This window comes from Protobothrops mucrosquamatus, unplaced genomic scaffold (genome assembly GCF_001527695.2).
Source record: "Protobothrops mucrosquamatus isolate PMUCROS unplaced genomic scaffold, P.Mucros_1.0 scaffold666, whole genome shotgun sequence".
Taxonomy (NCBI): Eukaryota; Metazoa; Chordata; class Lepidosauria; order Squamata; family Viperidae; genus Protobothrops; species Protobothrops mucrosquamatus.
Window position 1 is genome coordinate 221627 of NW_015386954.1, and position 16024 is coordinate 237650.

Below are 16024 nucleotides of genomic sequence, written 5' to 3' on the forward strand. Positions count from 1 at the left end.
AAGAGAAAAGTTATAGTAGTGGATGTTAACAGAACTGAAATTTCCTAGTCATTCTGCTCATTCTGAGACATGGCATGATAGAGAGTTGCCAGTAATACTATTAACTGATCATTAAAAGACTCAATTTACTTTCCATATAGATCTGAAGTTATCTCTGTAATTCCTGATGCTGGAGAAAAATAAATAATTTTCTGCTAGAAGAAGTATAGAAGGGTCTTGCCTATTTTGTGCAATAGGTCTCTGACAAACAATAACAAAAGAACTCTTATGCAGCTGTTACACTGAGCAAAAAGGCATCTGTTCTGAAATCCTCCTTATTGGGTTAAAAAAAATCACCTTTATTTAGATTCTTTAAAAAATACAAACTGTGTGCTTTAGCTACAAGCTGTCTAGTATAGGAACAGGGAACATTCTCTTCTTTGATAGCAGCTTTTTTGATAGCAGCGCTTTCCCTCAGCTGAAGGGTATACATGTTTGCAGAGTCAAGACCAGTTTTCAAGGAGAAAAGTCTCTCATCTTTTCTCCTTCAAAATAAACATCCCACACCTTTTCTTTCACTCTATTTTTTTTTAGCAAAGAACAAGGGAGAGGGATTTGAAAATAGCAAGAATGAAAAAAATGGAATGAGCTATTGGAACTCATCTTTACACATTTCACATACAAAAGCACATTTTTAAAGCACAGATATTCAAAATGTTTTTCCCTCCACTATGTGAGCATATAAATCTTTTGAAAATGCCAGTCATGCTGAATCCCCATTTTCAGAGCGTTCCTGAACTGGCTTGAAAGTGCAGCTGAAGTGATCGAAATTGCCAGATACGACATGGGACCACTTGAATGAGTATATACATTACATAGGTGTGTATTTCATTTTCAAAACATTTTTCATTTTCTTAGTGCTTGAACCAATAGTTTTTCTTTGTTTCTGCTTAACAAAAGCAATTTAAAACGTATGTTTTGCAGTGTGTCTGTTTGCATGTGTGGGTGGGGGATATACAATATATATATATATATATAGGGGATGGAGAAGGAAATGACAAGCAACAATGACTTCTTAATCTACAGAATGGGCCAATTAATACCATGTGCCTGATAAATATGTCATTCAGCCGCCCTGTGAAGGCAACCAGTGGAGTCATAAAACATTTTAATGCAAAGACTGTCTTTCCACAAAAGTGCATCCACAGTATAAATATTTTGGGGGAAGGGACTGAACAATTTCCTTCTGGAAAGAAAGTTGTCCTTATTGCCGGTTTCAGCAAAGTTCCTGGGGGGTTCTTGCAAAGGTCAATGGAACTCCAGGGAAGCAATTTGAAAAGAGCCAAGTGCGGTGTGCATTGTGTGTATGGGGGGGGCATTGTAGGGAGAGAAGGAAACAAGATAAAATGAGGTATAGTTTGTCTATCGCTTTTATTGCAGAATTTAATTTTGCCGATAAGCAGAAAAACAGTATAAGGTTAGAAGGGTATGGTAACTGTAATGCAATAAGTGTTTTATTTAAGCATTTAGAAGACAGGAATAACCTAATCATGATACTGAACTGTGCTTTTTGTTATTTGTCAGCATTAGTGCCCTCTTTGTTTCAAAAACTCGATATGGTATACACAGTACTCATTCCTCCCCACTTTCCTACAAATCCATCCTGTGAGGTAGGTTGGCTGAGAAATACTATCTGACCTAAATTCCCCCAGGAAATTTCATAACTGAGAGTGAACTTGAGCTAATTTTTTCCTAATGTTACTTCAATGCTTTCCCAACCATATCACGCCAGGTCTCTCCTAATGGGTCATTGGAGACACAACATGGGCAGGCACAAATTTTCCTGAGTTTCAATTAGAGTTACGGCATGCAGACAAATTTCTTTATGGTGCCAATGAAAATCAGCCTTCTGATTTAAACAAAACAAAACAAAACAAAACACTGTGGGTGCTTTTATTAGGTGATGGGTACCTGTTTATCAGCCTTGCATCCTTGCAGACATCCAGGTCTTATCAAAGATAAGGTAATACTTTCATTCAAGGTTGCAAAAGTAATTGTCATGGAATTTTGGCTAAGAACCTTTAATTTTAACTGTTCATTTATCTAAGAAATTTAAAAAAAGATAAAGCAGAGTCATGGGGCAGATTCACAGAGAATGACATTTTTCCATTGCTTTCATGTTTGACAGTCTTCTTAACTGGACTAGCAAAGATGCACATAGGCCAAAACAGGCACATGTGTATGCATCCATAGCAAACACAATCTGTTACACCCATACATAAATATACATATATATACAGTATTAATCACTATCCATTTTGAATACATAGAGGAAAGAGGAAACATGAGAGTTCACAAGGTTGATACTATATGGAACAAATCTGTGGCTGAATCTGGATGTTCTGCTTCGGATACCACGAAGCCTCCTCCCAGAAAGTAACAAGGAAAACAGGTTGTGAAGAGGATGTCATCCCAAACAATACTGTGGACTCTGCTCAAGCATTGCTTATATGCTATGTCCTAGAAATACAGAAGTGAACTGCCAGTAATCTTTTCTGCCATCCTCACCACTCTCTGCACCGCTTTCCTATCTGAAGCAGTAATGATTCCAAACCAGATTATAATGCAAAATGACAGGATGCTCTCGATTGTCCCTCTGTAGAAAGTGGTAAGGACAGAGGAAAGAAGATGTACTTTTCTTATGCAATGCAGAAAATGCAGATGCTGTCTATCTATTTAATCAAATTTATATAGTGGCCCATTTCATGATGGTGATTCCTGGTGATGTACAATAAAACAAAACAATAAAACATACACACAAATGACACATACATATTATTAAATCATACAAGAGTGTTTAAAAGCTCATTGCAATAAAGCCATGGTGTGGGCTCCCTGTTTCCAAGGGATCCCCAGCCCTAATGGAAAAACCATGTATGGTCAGAGCTAATCTCACCTCAGTGGGAATGATGTTCCAGAGGGTAGATGCCATGACAGAAAAGGCCCTCCTTCTTGGTTCTGTCAGGTGCAACTCCTTCATAGATGGAGCCTGCAATAAAACCATCTTGTCTCCTACTCATGGAGGAGGCCTACTGCCAAACAACTACAGTTGGCAGGATCCGGATTCTCTGCTGTAGCACCTTCTCTGCTGGACCTGATGGGGCAGGCATATATTATTGGGAAGATGTGGTCCCTCAGATAACCTGGCCCTATGCCATGAAGAGCTTTAAACATCAAAACCAGCACCTTGAATTTGACCCAGAAGCACAGGAGCATCCAATTGCATATAGAAGTGTAACATGTGTGCTCTAGGACAGGGGTCTCTAACCTTGGCAACCTTCAGCCAGCCAGGCAACATGGCTGGCTAAAGAATTCTGGGAGTTGAAGTTCACAAGTCTTAAAGTTACCCCTACAGGAGCACACATAATTGCCTGTGCCTCTGCATTTTGTACCAGCTGAAACTTCTGAATTCTTTTCAAGAACAGCACCATGGAGACTGCATTACAGAAATCCAAACTGGAGATGATCTAGGAATAGGCACAACTGGTACCCCACGTCCCTCTCAACATTCTGCAAGTCTCTCAAGATCTGGCTATGTTATCAGGCCTAGATGTTCCAGGGATCCGGGGAGATTTTGACATTTCTCCTTGGATTTTGTTTTGTTTTAGTGAATACCATCTTCTCCTATTTTGTACACCTTTTTAACAGTTCTTTTTTTAATTGTAACTGTTTCCATATATGTGTATATATATCTATATCTAGATAGATAGATAGATAGATAGATAGATAGATAGATAGATAGATAGATAGATAGATAGATAGATAGATAGATAGATAGATAGATAGATAGATAGATATGTTGTCCTGTACTCCTCCCAAAATCAATTTCATGTGAGATGGGTGGCTGTACAAATATAATAAAAAGATAAATAAATAAATGAAAAATTCCATATATATATTAAGGTGACCAACCATCCTCCTTTAGGGAGGACAGTCCTCCTTTTGTAAGTTCTGTCCTCCCTTGAAAAGTGTCCTCCTACATGTCCTCCTTTTCGATATTTGAAGACTAATCTGCAGGGCTTTTTTTTTTTCTCATAGAACGCTCAGAACGGTGTTCTGGCACCTTTTTTGATGGTTTTTTTTTCAACTTTTGCATGAGCTGTGGTACTCCCTCTGTTGGCTTTCAAAAGCCAATAGGAATTGCTGCTGAGCACGCCAAAACACCCGGCTGGCAAACTTTGCACATGCAAGTTGTCTGTATTATTGTTGCAATGAATAAAATGTTTCTTTTATTTATGATATCTTTTCTTCAATTTATTTGGGTCCTCCTTTTCATTGTAAAAAAGTTGGTCACCTTATATATATATATATATATATGAGACATGCCCCATATTTTTCTACAAAAGAAATGCCTCAAATTCTGTTCCATAAATACAATATTTTTGTACCTGTAAGGATCTAATCCCTGAGAACAGGTATTCCCAAAATATAGTAGTAAGAACACATATTTTAAAAACATGTTTCAGTGCCTTGTGGCAATGCATGAGGGTCTAAAATGCGAAAGTAGTAACCAAAAGGAATCAATTCATATACGTGCTCTCTGTTGACAATAATTGTCAACTACAATTACCCAGTTCTGGAGGTATTTGTAGAACCTGAACACAGCTGAAGACATGACTGACCTAAAAATGTAGAGTAATTGTTAAAAAGATCCAAAAACAATGGTGGTACCTCATTAGCAATAGTCCAAATTCATACCTGAAAATCTAATGACTGTAGAACTTCTTTTCTAGAATACCAGTTCCAGCGGTGGGTTAAATTGCCGTATTTGTCTCTAACTATCCCACCTTCCTGATTTATCAGTAACGCCACAGAAAAGCTGAGCAAGGGGAAGAACAGTCAAGTCACAGCAAATAATACTATAAGGTTGTTGCTGAAGATGCATGTGTAACTAGTAATATTTTTGGCTCTTCTGATTGCAAGAATATTATAAGCATCATAATAAATATTGAGGATTTTAAAGATTTTAATGGTCCTAAGCCCAGGCTATGTATTATTTGAAAGTTATTTGGAAGAAATGCACAAACACAACACCTCCCTGCGTTTGGAATTTCCAGGCTTTTATATAAACCTGAAAAAAGATGCTTTCCTTTCATGAGTCCCATAAAAAGATGACTTTTTAAGGCAGTGGCATCCTTTTTCAGACTCTTGCTGATGTCTGAAAAAAGATCAGCTGCTTTAATCAAAACTGAGACCTTGCTTGCACTAGATCTGAAGCACTTACCATTTTCAAAGAGTGGACTGCTCTAATATATGGTCTCTTTGATCCATTTAGTGCCTGTACAATGCAACATAGCTATGATCAAGGGTGTTGGTTCCTACACATGGTAATGCCAACATGGCAAAACATAAGAGGTGGTATCATAACACAAGCTCTGCCCTTTTGTATTTGTGATGTGATTACACACAAATTCATACAGGATGGAGTTTGCATCATGATGTATATTGCTCCCCTATCTATGGTCATGGTAGAATTATACCATGGTAGCTGAGTTCCTGCAAATATGAAGACTTTACACATATTTTTATATCATTGCATAATAGTGAATCTTGATGGACAAAATAGCAATTAAAATTCATATTTATATCAAATAACCATCTGAAATTAGGTTTTAATAGATATTTCAAAGCCCCATTTCCATCTGTTCAAAAGGACAAGTGTCACGAATACAGATGCTCAACTCAAAATGAGTTTGAGTCCTTGAACATCAGTGCATTCCTCAGACCTTTAACTTATCTAACCCACCTAATGTTTTATCTCCTTGAAGAAGCAAGATTTCCACTGGTGTATTACCCAACTCCAATTTCTTCTCTGTGAAGGTTTCCCAAATCCCCTCAATTGTTATGCACTCAGTGCTCTTTATTTCTCAGGAAATGTCTCATGCCATCACTTCAGGCCAAATTTTATATTGGTCTCACACAGTCCACCTCTGAAATGTATTCCAATTGCTCATCACTTTGTTGACCTTTTTCTCTCCTAGTTGCACCATGTGGCATCATCATTAATTACACCCGGTGGGGTTAAGCTTTTAACATAGGCCATTAATAGCTTGCCACATCACATGCTCCTTAAAGCCAGAGATACAGAATATCTAATTACTTCACTTAGAAAAAGAGTGATGGATGGGAATCATAACAATAAAGTAGCCAGATTAAATGGATCTAGTTGACCTGATTTTAAAAGGCCCATAACACTGATTAGTTATGTCACCTTGAACTAGTCTCTTTTCTGATTATTCATCTGTAAAACTGAAATAATTTCCCTCTTACATGATATTTTTCCACGAATGAATGCATTTCTACAGGCATTCATTAATAAGTCTATGCTTTTTGAGGTTACTATTACAAGATGAAATTTTGCAGCCATAGTGTTGAATGTATTGGACAGAGAGAAATCATATAGAATTATGATGTTCTGAATGACCATACACATCTCTTACAGGAAACTTGGCTAGTCTCAAGGGAACTAATATAATTTGAATGAAAATATGAAAATATCATGATATTTGCTTCAACCATTGGTGTGATGGAATTGATCTAATATTTCTTTTGATTAATAATTCAAGGATTGCCTATCCTATTCCCTGTTGCATTTCTACCCAACTCCAACAATTAGGATCAATTAATGACACTCACCTTGATTTAAAGGAATAAGATAGACAAGAGTGGCCCAGGGTAAACATGCCTAAAAATCCTTGACTTGGAACATCCTGAAACAGAAAGGTGATTGTCTTTCCTATGCAGCATATGGGAAATTGGAAAACTGCAATATTTCCGGATGGATAACTTTGAATTAGGTCAAGTCATAGCACACATGAAAACGATGTTTACTTAGCTATTCATTCAGAGAGTATGGGGAATTCTTGGGCCCTTTGAAGTTACAAGGTGATACTATCCTCAATATGAGTCTAATAAAATAATGTGAAAGGATAAAAAAAAATAGCACTGTGCTATAGAACTTCCTCAAGTGCAAACCTTGGATGACTTCCTGCTGAACTTCCCACACTGGGCATGCTCAGTCATAGGGTACAGTGATTGTAACTGACACCTGTTGATATTTCAGATCAAACATGGTGACACAGTTCTTTCGTTGCTTGGAATTATTTCATAATAATGAAATAATGCTTGGAGGAGAGATCTGTACATGGAACTTTTCCTGCAGTTGCCCTTGTGTTGCGGTGCTCAGAAGTCATCTGAAGGAAGCAGGGAAGAGACTTAGTTTGTGGGGAGAAAGTGAAGAATTGGCAACTTCTCTGCATCAGCAAAAATCTTTTCATGCAATGAAATCACATTCAAGGGCAACTTCTAGTTATCACCCCATGCCCTAAGACTATTACACCTATCTTCATTCTGAACCTGATCAACCTACAAGTAGTAAAATCTTTTCCGGATTACTGCATAATATTTTCTAATGGAGCCCTGAAATGGCTCATTCTGTTCTACAGCCTTGCCTGAGAGACTATTTCCTTCTCACATTTTCATAACCTATGCCTTCACAGCAAATGAGTCTATTAGCCAAAATAATGAACTCTAACAAGGGGATTATAAAGGCTTTCAATCCAGCCTTTGTTTAAATCACATTGTTAAAAGAGAAAGAGGCATTTGAGCCATAATAGTGATATGAAAAAAAGTGTGCTGCCTTTTTAAAATTACCAGTTTAGTGGCAAGATCAAATGCAGCATGTTCTTCTGTGATATACTGTATGTCCAAATAAGCCAAAGCCGAGTGGATGTCAAGGAAATTAAAAAGGGGAAGGAGGGAGAGAGAGAATGCAAAGGATTTGCAAAGTTTAATTCTAGACTCCTGATGCGTGAAATGGAATGGACAATATTCAGACATGGGATTGCCAGCACAGACTCATAGCTTGTTCCAACTTACCCTTTAAGACCCTACCCTACACATGGCTTTAGTGATACTATCACTATCTTGGGTTTGGAAAATTAAATTCCAAGTAGTTATAGGGGTGTGGTAAGGTTGGGCTACTGGATTTGGATGGTGAAAGTAGAGATGACCACCAGTCATCTTCCCCTCCAGTCCTGGGACACTGTCTTCCAGGTCCATTGGAAGCAGTCCGTTGCAGCAGAAAATTGGGTTCTTTTGATTTTGACTCTATCCTGGACTGAGCAGCTGTCTCTCCTTACTTCTTCCATTGATCCACCACATCTGGCAGCAGACCCACAAAAGAAGTGGGGAGTCAACTAAAAGGTCTCTGACCAAAGGGGGTTGAATCATCCAATTAGATCCTTCAACCAAACCTGAGGAAGAAGCAGACCAGGACTATTAGGGTGTAATTAAGAGTAAGAATCCTCTTAATTGCATAGCACACACACCTCTGGGCAGGTGTTTGGGCAGCTCCTTTTAAAAATGCCTTCAGTGCTCTTTCAGAAGCATTAAATCCACATGATCTGGTACAAATTAGATAAGGTACATACCAAATTCTTTCAAGAAAGTCTGGCCACAGCTAACCCATATATGAGAAGTGAGAGTCAAGTGAAACTGGTTTAGGACTGCTCCAATTTCATGTACTCTTAAATGATAGATATTTGAAGCATTTCACCATGGTAGAACAGTTACGACTAGCCCACAACCCACAGAACAAGGTGAGAAGTTCTTATTCAATGAAGGCTTTTGTTATATCCTGGGCCTGCTGAGTGACTCAGCAGTGCAGGAAGCTGCAGAGCGGCCCGGGCAGACCATGTGGATGCCCGGGACCAGACAGGCTGTCTCCAGCCTATTGCGCATGCGCAAGGTGGGAGAATCCATTGCATTGATTGGCTAACACTGTCCCTGCAAAGGGGTATAAGAGGAATCCACGCCATTTTGTATTGGTTCTGTTGTGATTTGAATAAAAAGAAGACTGTTGTTACTCCTGCCTTGTCTCAATGCCTCTACATCGAAAACAGAACAGCTTTGAAATAGCAACACCCAAATGCCTGGAAGTTACATGAAGGTAGCAGATAGATCAAGAGATCAAATGGATGAGCAGCTGTTCACATGCCCTCAAGACTGCAGACTTCTAATAGGTTTTAGTAAGTGTAACAATAGCCCACCAACTTGTTTCCTGGCAAAATAAGGATACTAAATCAGCGATGTTCCATCAGGAATGGAAAAGAATAATTTTTTCAATTTTGAACGTCTGATCTCAGCAGCTAATTGAGAGAGGGAAGCTCGTCTCAAGGCCTGAGATGGTGACTTGTGCACAGTTGGATAATTCTTCAGTATTAGGGGTCTCACGTGGCACTTTGCTATGGCTACAGACTTCTCATGTTCTCTAAAAGAAAAAGAAACAATTGCACTGCTTCATGTTAGACATAGTGATAAGTAGTAAGAATCAGAACTTCAACTAGCGCAATCCTCAGCAAGTTAAGAGTTTTGAGGGTATTTTGTTTAACAACAACAACAAAACCACTCTGGCAGAGAGCTAGAATCCGAGCTTTTTCGGAAATTAAAGGCTGAAACACAGTTCATATACTTGCCTGTGCACAGAGCCAGATACAAAGGGCAAATTGTGATACAGGGTTATGCATATAGTATTTCCCGGAAACACTTTAAAGCAGCAGTGTATTTTTCTCCATTTGCATCACTGTACTTTGCAGCTGATGCACAATTCTGGGAAAAGATAGATTGGTTTAAGATGTTCCTGAAGGATGCTTTATGCACACTCCACATGATCCAATTCTTCTTTTCTCCTTTGAATCTGGATTGCTATGTGATCCTATTATTTACATGTCTAAGGCCCAAGCTATAATCCTATGACAATTAATAGGCTCTAAAGACCCATATGAAAGTTGCATGCATAATTACATACATAAATTAGAATACTAATGCTTATAAAGGTATGATTTCACCATACTGTATTTTTGTATGAGACAGGGTATTTATTTCTCTATCTGTAACAGTGGTAAAACTGACACTATGTGTGTGTCAGCACAGAAAGGCAACGAAAAGAAAGAGCACTTGTTACTTGATTAGAAACTGAAAATATAAAATAATAAGTCCAATATTATTATTTTTATTTTGACAGTCATAGAAAATGGAGATTAAGTAGAAATTCTCTCCTAACACACACAGCCCCCAGAGCAATAAACTATAATTAGCAAATTGTGATAGTAATTGGAAAGAGATAGAGGGCATTTCCATATCGCATCATTTCTTTTACCCAATCCCTTGGAAACAAACAATCAGAAGCATCTCTTATCAAGTTCATTTCTGCAGATCTGAAAACTGAAAGGTGAGCCAATCAATACTATCCCCTACTATAACTTGTAATTCCTTATTTTTGTATTTAAAAGACCCTGTAAGCTGTGACAATAACAGGATAGCATGCTGGCAATTAGTATCTTTTTGTAATGGTTGCAAGGTATGTGATGGTTAGAAAAGCAGAATTCCCTCTAGAACAATATTTAAAGGATGGGGGACCACAACTCAGCAGATTGCAGAGACCCTTGGAAATTTCATAGCAATTATTACAAGAGGTTAAGGGTAGAAATAATAGCAAGAAGCCTCTGAGAGGCAAACTACTGTGTTCTTTGAATGAATGGAAGTCTGTAAATGACTTGAATTCCCATTTTTGCAGGCCCTTATATAGCACTTCAAGATGTTTTAACAGTTGGAATAAGGTATGAGGTGTTTTTGAGAGAAAAACTGCTCCCACCTCTACCCCTACAACTTCTCATCTGTCCAAAAATGGCCCCAAAGTTCCATTTTTAGATTGATTTGGGGCTGCATGTATGTATTTACTGCTACAACCAAATATACTTTCTTCTGTGTTTAGGGGGATAAATATGAGAATTTGACAGTTCACCTCTCAGAGGCTTTGCACTCTATTGACACGTCAATCATTTCTGCAAAATGTCAAAACAAGAGCCAAAGTTAAGATGAAAAAGGATTTTTAAAAAATGTCCTTTAGAGACTGCCACCTGCTCCCATCCCACCCTCACTTTGGAATTTATCTCTAATTGTTGATCAAATTAAGCAGCCTATTTTTCAGGCTTGGGAGAAAGCACAAAGGCCACAGACGCCCCAGTTCTCTTCTAAGCTCTAATCTTGCAGGAAAAGAACTATAAAACAAGATGTTGACATTTTTTTCTGGATATAGTACTGTGGCAATAATCATCCCCATCACCCCTGTATCTAGAAGAATGAGAAAGGAAAACACAATCTGATTTCACATATATTTCACATGACTACCTACAGTCATGTGAAAATGCCCCTACATCCCATCGACAGTTTTGACTTTTGAAAACGTATTTCAACATACACGTATTTGACCTTCATCTTAACAACACAGATAGATAAAGGGGATATGATGTAATAAATATCACACACCATTTACATTTTGTAATCCACTGTGTAATTTAAATAAACGTTAAGTGCAACTTTTGTATGTAGAAAAAGTGCATTCCTACATTGAACATTACCTGAAGTAATTAAAATTAAGAATTGGGTGCAAATGATTAAAATTCCATTTGAAAAGAAGTGGGAAGAAACTGTCTTATTGAAACCTGAAACATTTGGTTTGCTCTGTACCAGACAGAACAAGGCAATATACATGCACAAATATTTGTATGCATATCTGCAAGAAAGCAGCCTTGTCTGTTTCTTTGCCTCACACTAATAGGGATCCTCTCTGCACCAGTCCATCCATGCTCCAAGCCCTGCTTTATCATATAATATATAAGATACAAATGCTGCAATTTATTGATTGGCCGAGTGATTTGTTGTAGAAATAATGCATTTTCTTTCCTAATTGTTTGAAAAAGCTCACATGTGACGGCAAATTTCACGGAGCCTTCCCCTTGCTTCAGGACATGGATCAAATCTGTCAGATAAAATGGACTCCTTGTCTTGACCAATGCTGCTGCTACCACCTTTGATTTTAAGCAGACCTGTAAAAATGTATTGAGAAATACAGAGTTGTTATTTATTTATTTATTTATTTGTTATTTATTTATTTAAAAAAACACCTTCTCAAAGTTGTTCTCTAAATTGGGGGTAGGGAACCTTGGCTCTTTTATGACTTGTGGACTTCAATACCCAGAATTCCTGAACCGGCCATGCTGACTCAGAAATTCTGCTCTAAACCAGGTATGTCAAACTCGCGACGTCACGCGACTTCTTCCCCATTGCTGGCAATGGGGTGGGTGCAGTTTCGTCGTGATGCATCCGGCCCGTGGGCCGGCAGTTTGACATGCCTGCTCTAAACTAAGGTTTCTCAATCTTGGCAGCTTTAAGAAGTGTGGACTTCATACTGGTTGGGGAATTCTGGGAATTGAAGTCCACTGGTCCTAAAGTTACCAAGGTTGAGAAACCCTGTTTTAAACATGTCATGAAAAACATACTGTCACCAAATACTTTTTTCTATCAAAACTTTATTTAATTTAGTAACTAAACATATTCTAAAAATGTTTAAAGAAAAAAAACAGATAATAGAGCTAACAGGGCTTGTTGTGCTTATTGTTTATTATGCTATATAATTTATTAGAACTTTTAATCTTCTATCTGTAAAAATCATATTTAATAATTTTTCAGGTTAACATGTGGCTGCTGAAGATGTTCATGGGAGCATATGCAGGGGATTCAACAGCATCAACATGTGCATCTGCTAGTTTGATGCTTTTGATCCCTTTCCCAATTGATCCCACTGAATACTTGGTCCTCAGCAGTGTTATTTGGACACTGGCAAAGTGTCTCCCAAAGCCTTTGACCCTAAAGATTATTTGTGCTTTTCTAGCTTCCTGGATAATGTTACTTCTTCCCTTTTTGTGGCCCTGTTCTGCTTGCAACCCTGCTGGTACAAACTCACTGAATATGCTATTACATTGGATGTTTTTGCATTGACAACAGATGGAAATGTAGCCATCTTTTACCTTTTGCTTTTAGAGTTAGATGATGCTGGGAGGGGGGATATGAATGAGAGTCCAGCTAGACAAAACAACACAATCCTAGCATGAGAAACAAGGTTATTGTAACCAGAGCTGATAAGGACTTGGCCGGGCTGGAAAACTGGAGAGGAAGCCCACCTTCAAACTAATTGGGAAATGTGATTTATGATTGTTAATTGGAGGAGAGAATTGTGCTTTGATACTATGTGCTCAGGGAGGGGAATTCAGTTTTTGGCTTTGATTATGCACTGCCGATGTTATGCTACTCAAAATAAAGATTCTTTAAGGTAAACAATGCCTCAAAGTTCTTTTGAAGAGTTTCATCTGTTGGAACCATGATAGTATAGCTGGTATTAACGATGACATGATAGCTGCCAGGTGACAAAAACAAGAAAGTCATGCTGAGTTAAGGAGTTTTGGTTTATTGTTCTTCACCTATAGACAGAAATCTTGCCAAATTAAAGCAAACTACTTGCATCATTAAAGATATACTCTGAGAACGTCTAAGGAAGAGCTGCCTTGACCCTCTTCCTCCCAACTAAACTATCTAAACTTCATTGTCTCTTCTCCTCCCTCCTGGGAATCCAGACCATGTCCCACCACAACAGCAGTCAAAAGCTACCTCTCTGCCCATTTATCTTGAATACATGTAAAAGAAATGGCATCTGGATATCTCTCCTGCATCTCTCTTATTCAAGGAGAGAAGCAACCTAAAACTAAGGAGAAACTTCCTGACAGTTAGAACAATTAACCAGTGGAACAACCTGCCTCCAGAATGCTCCAACACTGGAGGTTTTTAAGAAGAGACTGGACAGCCATTTGTCCGAAATGGTATAGGGTTTCCTGCATGAGCAGGGAGTTGGACTAGATGACCTCCAAGGTCCCTTCCAACATTATTATTATTATTATTATTATTATTATTATTATTATTATTATTATTGTTATTGTTGTTGTTGTTGTTGTTATTATTGTTATTGTTATTGTTATTGTTATTGTTTTATTATTATTACTATTACTATTATTATTATTCCACCTCTTCCCATTCTGAGTACTGTTATAGTTCCATTCAGCAGTCTTTGGAATAGTCCTTACCTGAGCTCTTCTGTGGTTTGACCTCTTTGAATGATAATGAAAAGCAAAGGCAGGACAAAGACATTTGCTGTATGAGTTGGGTGGTGGAAGTTATAGGAATTGCTGGCCCTGTTGGAACAGCACCACGCCCTGTCGGCAGAAAAGATAACGGCGGATTTCATGTCATGATTGCAAAATACATTATTTTTGAAATAAAAAGTGTGCCCTGGTACCATGGCTATTAATGAAAAGAGAAAGAAAATCCAAAAAAAGGAAATGTTTGATTCCTAAATTCATAGGAATGCTTCAAGAAACCCGAAATAATATCTTTCGTAGGTATGTGGTTTAAGCAGGAAACCAGAAGATTAGTCAGAATGGCCTCGATCCTGATTATTTATTTTCCAGGAGCACGACATCAAAGATTTTCTTGTATTCAGCAAAGATTAAGAGATAATTCAGTACAGGAATTAATGACAAAAGCCCAAGTTCTGTGTTTACTTATAATTTTAGAAATAATTACAGATATACCTTTCAGCTCCTTAAATATCATCATCATCATCATCATCATCATCATCATCATCATCATCATCATTTTAGACACTGTTTATCCACTACAGGATGCAGGCATCTTCCACATGTTTCCAACCAATACGGTCGTGAGCTTTCTTTTTGCCAATTGGACAATTGTATTTTGCAATACAAAATATGAGCCAATTTGATGTAGTAGTTAAGGCACCAGGCTAGAAATTGGGAGACAGAATTCTAGTCCAGTTCTAGTCCAGTCCAGTCTAGTCACTTCCTCTCAGCTCTAGGAACGAAGCAATGGTAAATCACTTCTGAAAAACCTTGCTAAGAAAACTGCAGGGATTTTGTCCAGGCAAACTCTGAGAATTGGACACACTTGACTGAAAAACCAAACAAACAGAACAGCCTTTTCAAAAGCCAAATTAAATGGTCCTAAAAAATCTGTAAGGGGGTTCTGTTCCCCAGAGCCAGGTGATATATGGGTTCCGTTAACTGTCCTTTAGGATTTTAGGCACTACTGTGGTGCTAACTTTGCTAAGATACAGTAGCAAAATGACTTTTGGTGCAATATTTACTCTAAAATACCTCCCAGTGAATTCAGTGGAGCTTAACTTTGAGTAAGGGAATAAAAGAAAGCTTGCAATCTTAAGGTTATACTGTGGACTGCAACTTATAGTCCCACACTTGGGTGCATTTTCCACTGAATTCAATTAAATTCATTTATCAGTAGACACATACAGAATGGCCTAGTCAGGTTACAATTCTAGGGATAATTAAATGGAAGGGTGCCACTGATGTTGCAGGGATTTTTCTGAAAATACAGCCACAGGACTGCCTTTCAGAAAAGTACATTTTTGTATGTGAAAGTTTAGTTCATATATTTTCAAAATTCTGCTCTCTCATAAAAAAGAATCATGGATACTTTCAGAATCTGAGGAGTAGGTCTTTGGTGTATGATGCTCTATGGCAGGAGTAGTCAACCTTGGCTCTTTTATGACTCGTGGACTTCAACTCCCAGAATTCCTGAGCCAGCCATGCTGGCTCAGGAATTCTGGAACTTGAAGTCCACGAGTCATAAAAGAGCCAAGGTTGACTACCCCTGCTCTATGGGGCTACTGTACTCTGGTGTAAAAATCAATGTTGAACTAACAGCTGAACACCTGAAGGACAAAATCATTTTAAAGAATTGAAAGTTGCCCATGGCTTGTGTAGGTGTCTTTCTGTGTCATTACTTCTTTTTCTATTTAATTGGGGCTTAAAGAAAATCTTCAAGCATCCCAAGTAAAATTGGCTTAGGAATTTCTGCGAAAGTGAATCTCCTCTTTCTAGGGGTCTCTTCGTAGGAGGTCCCCTGCTTTGCATTGTCACCCATCTAAGGCTGACAGCAGGAATTTACTAAAAGAGAGGTAGGCAGAAAAGAGAGCTGAGAGCCCACTAAAACTTATTGAAGTTCTCTATGAATGCAATACAAGTAAGACTTATTAGTGAGCTCTTGAAACAGAAAT

The 16024-nt window shown here is 38.1% G+C and overlaps 1 protein-coding gene across 1 annotated transcript in view; it reads right to left on the reverse strand.

Moving 5' to 3' along the window:
* CUNH3orf20 (chromosome unknown C3orf20 homolog) overlaps positions 1-16024 on the reverse strand; it is a 67123-nt gene that overhangs the window by 42979 nt on the left and 8120 nt on the right. Inside the window, exons 3-8 of the mRNA XM_029284508.1 lie at positions 14016-14144; positions 11807-11927; positions 9119-9310; positions 6676-6825; positions 4738-4858; positions 1951-2082 (exon numbers count right to left, since the gene is read on the reverse strand). Of these exons, the coding sequence (XP_029140341.1) occupies positions 1951-2082; positions 4738-4858; positions 6676-6825; positions 9119-9310; positions 11807-11927; positions 14016-14144 (845 nt within the window). The remainder of the gene's footprint in view (positions 1-1950; positions 2083-4737; positions 4859-6675; positions 6826-9118; positions 9311-11806; positions 11928-14015; positions 14145-16024) is intronic.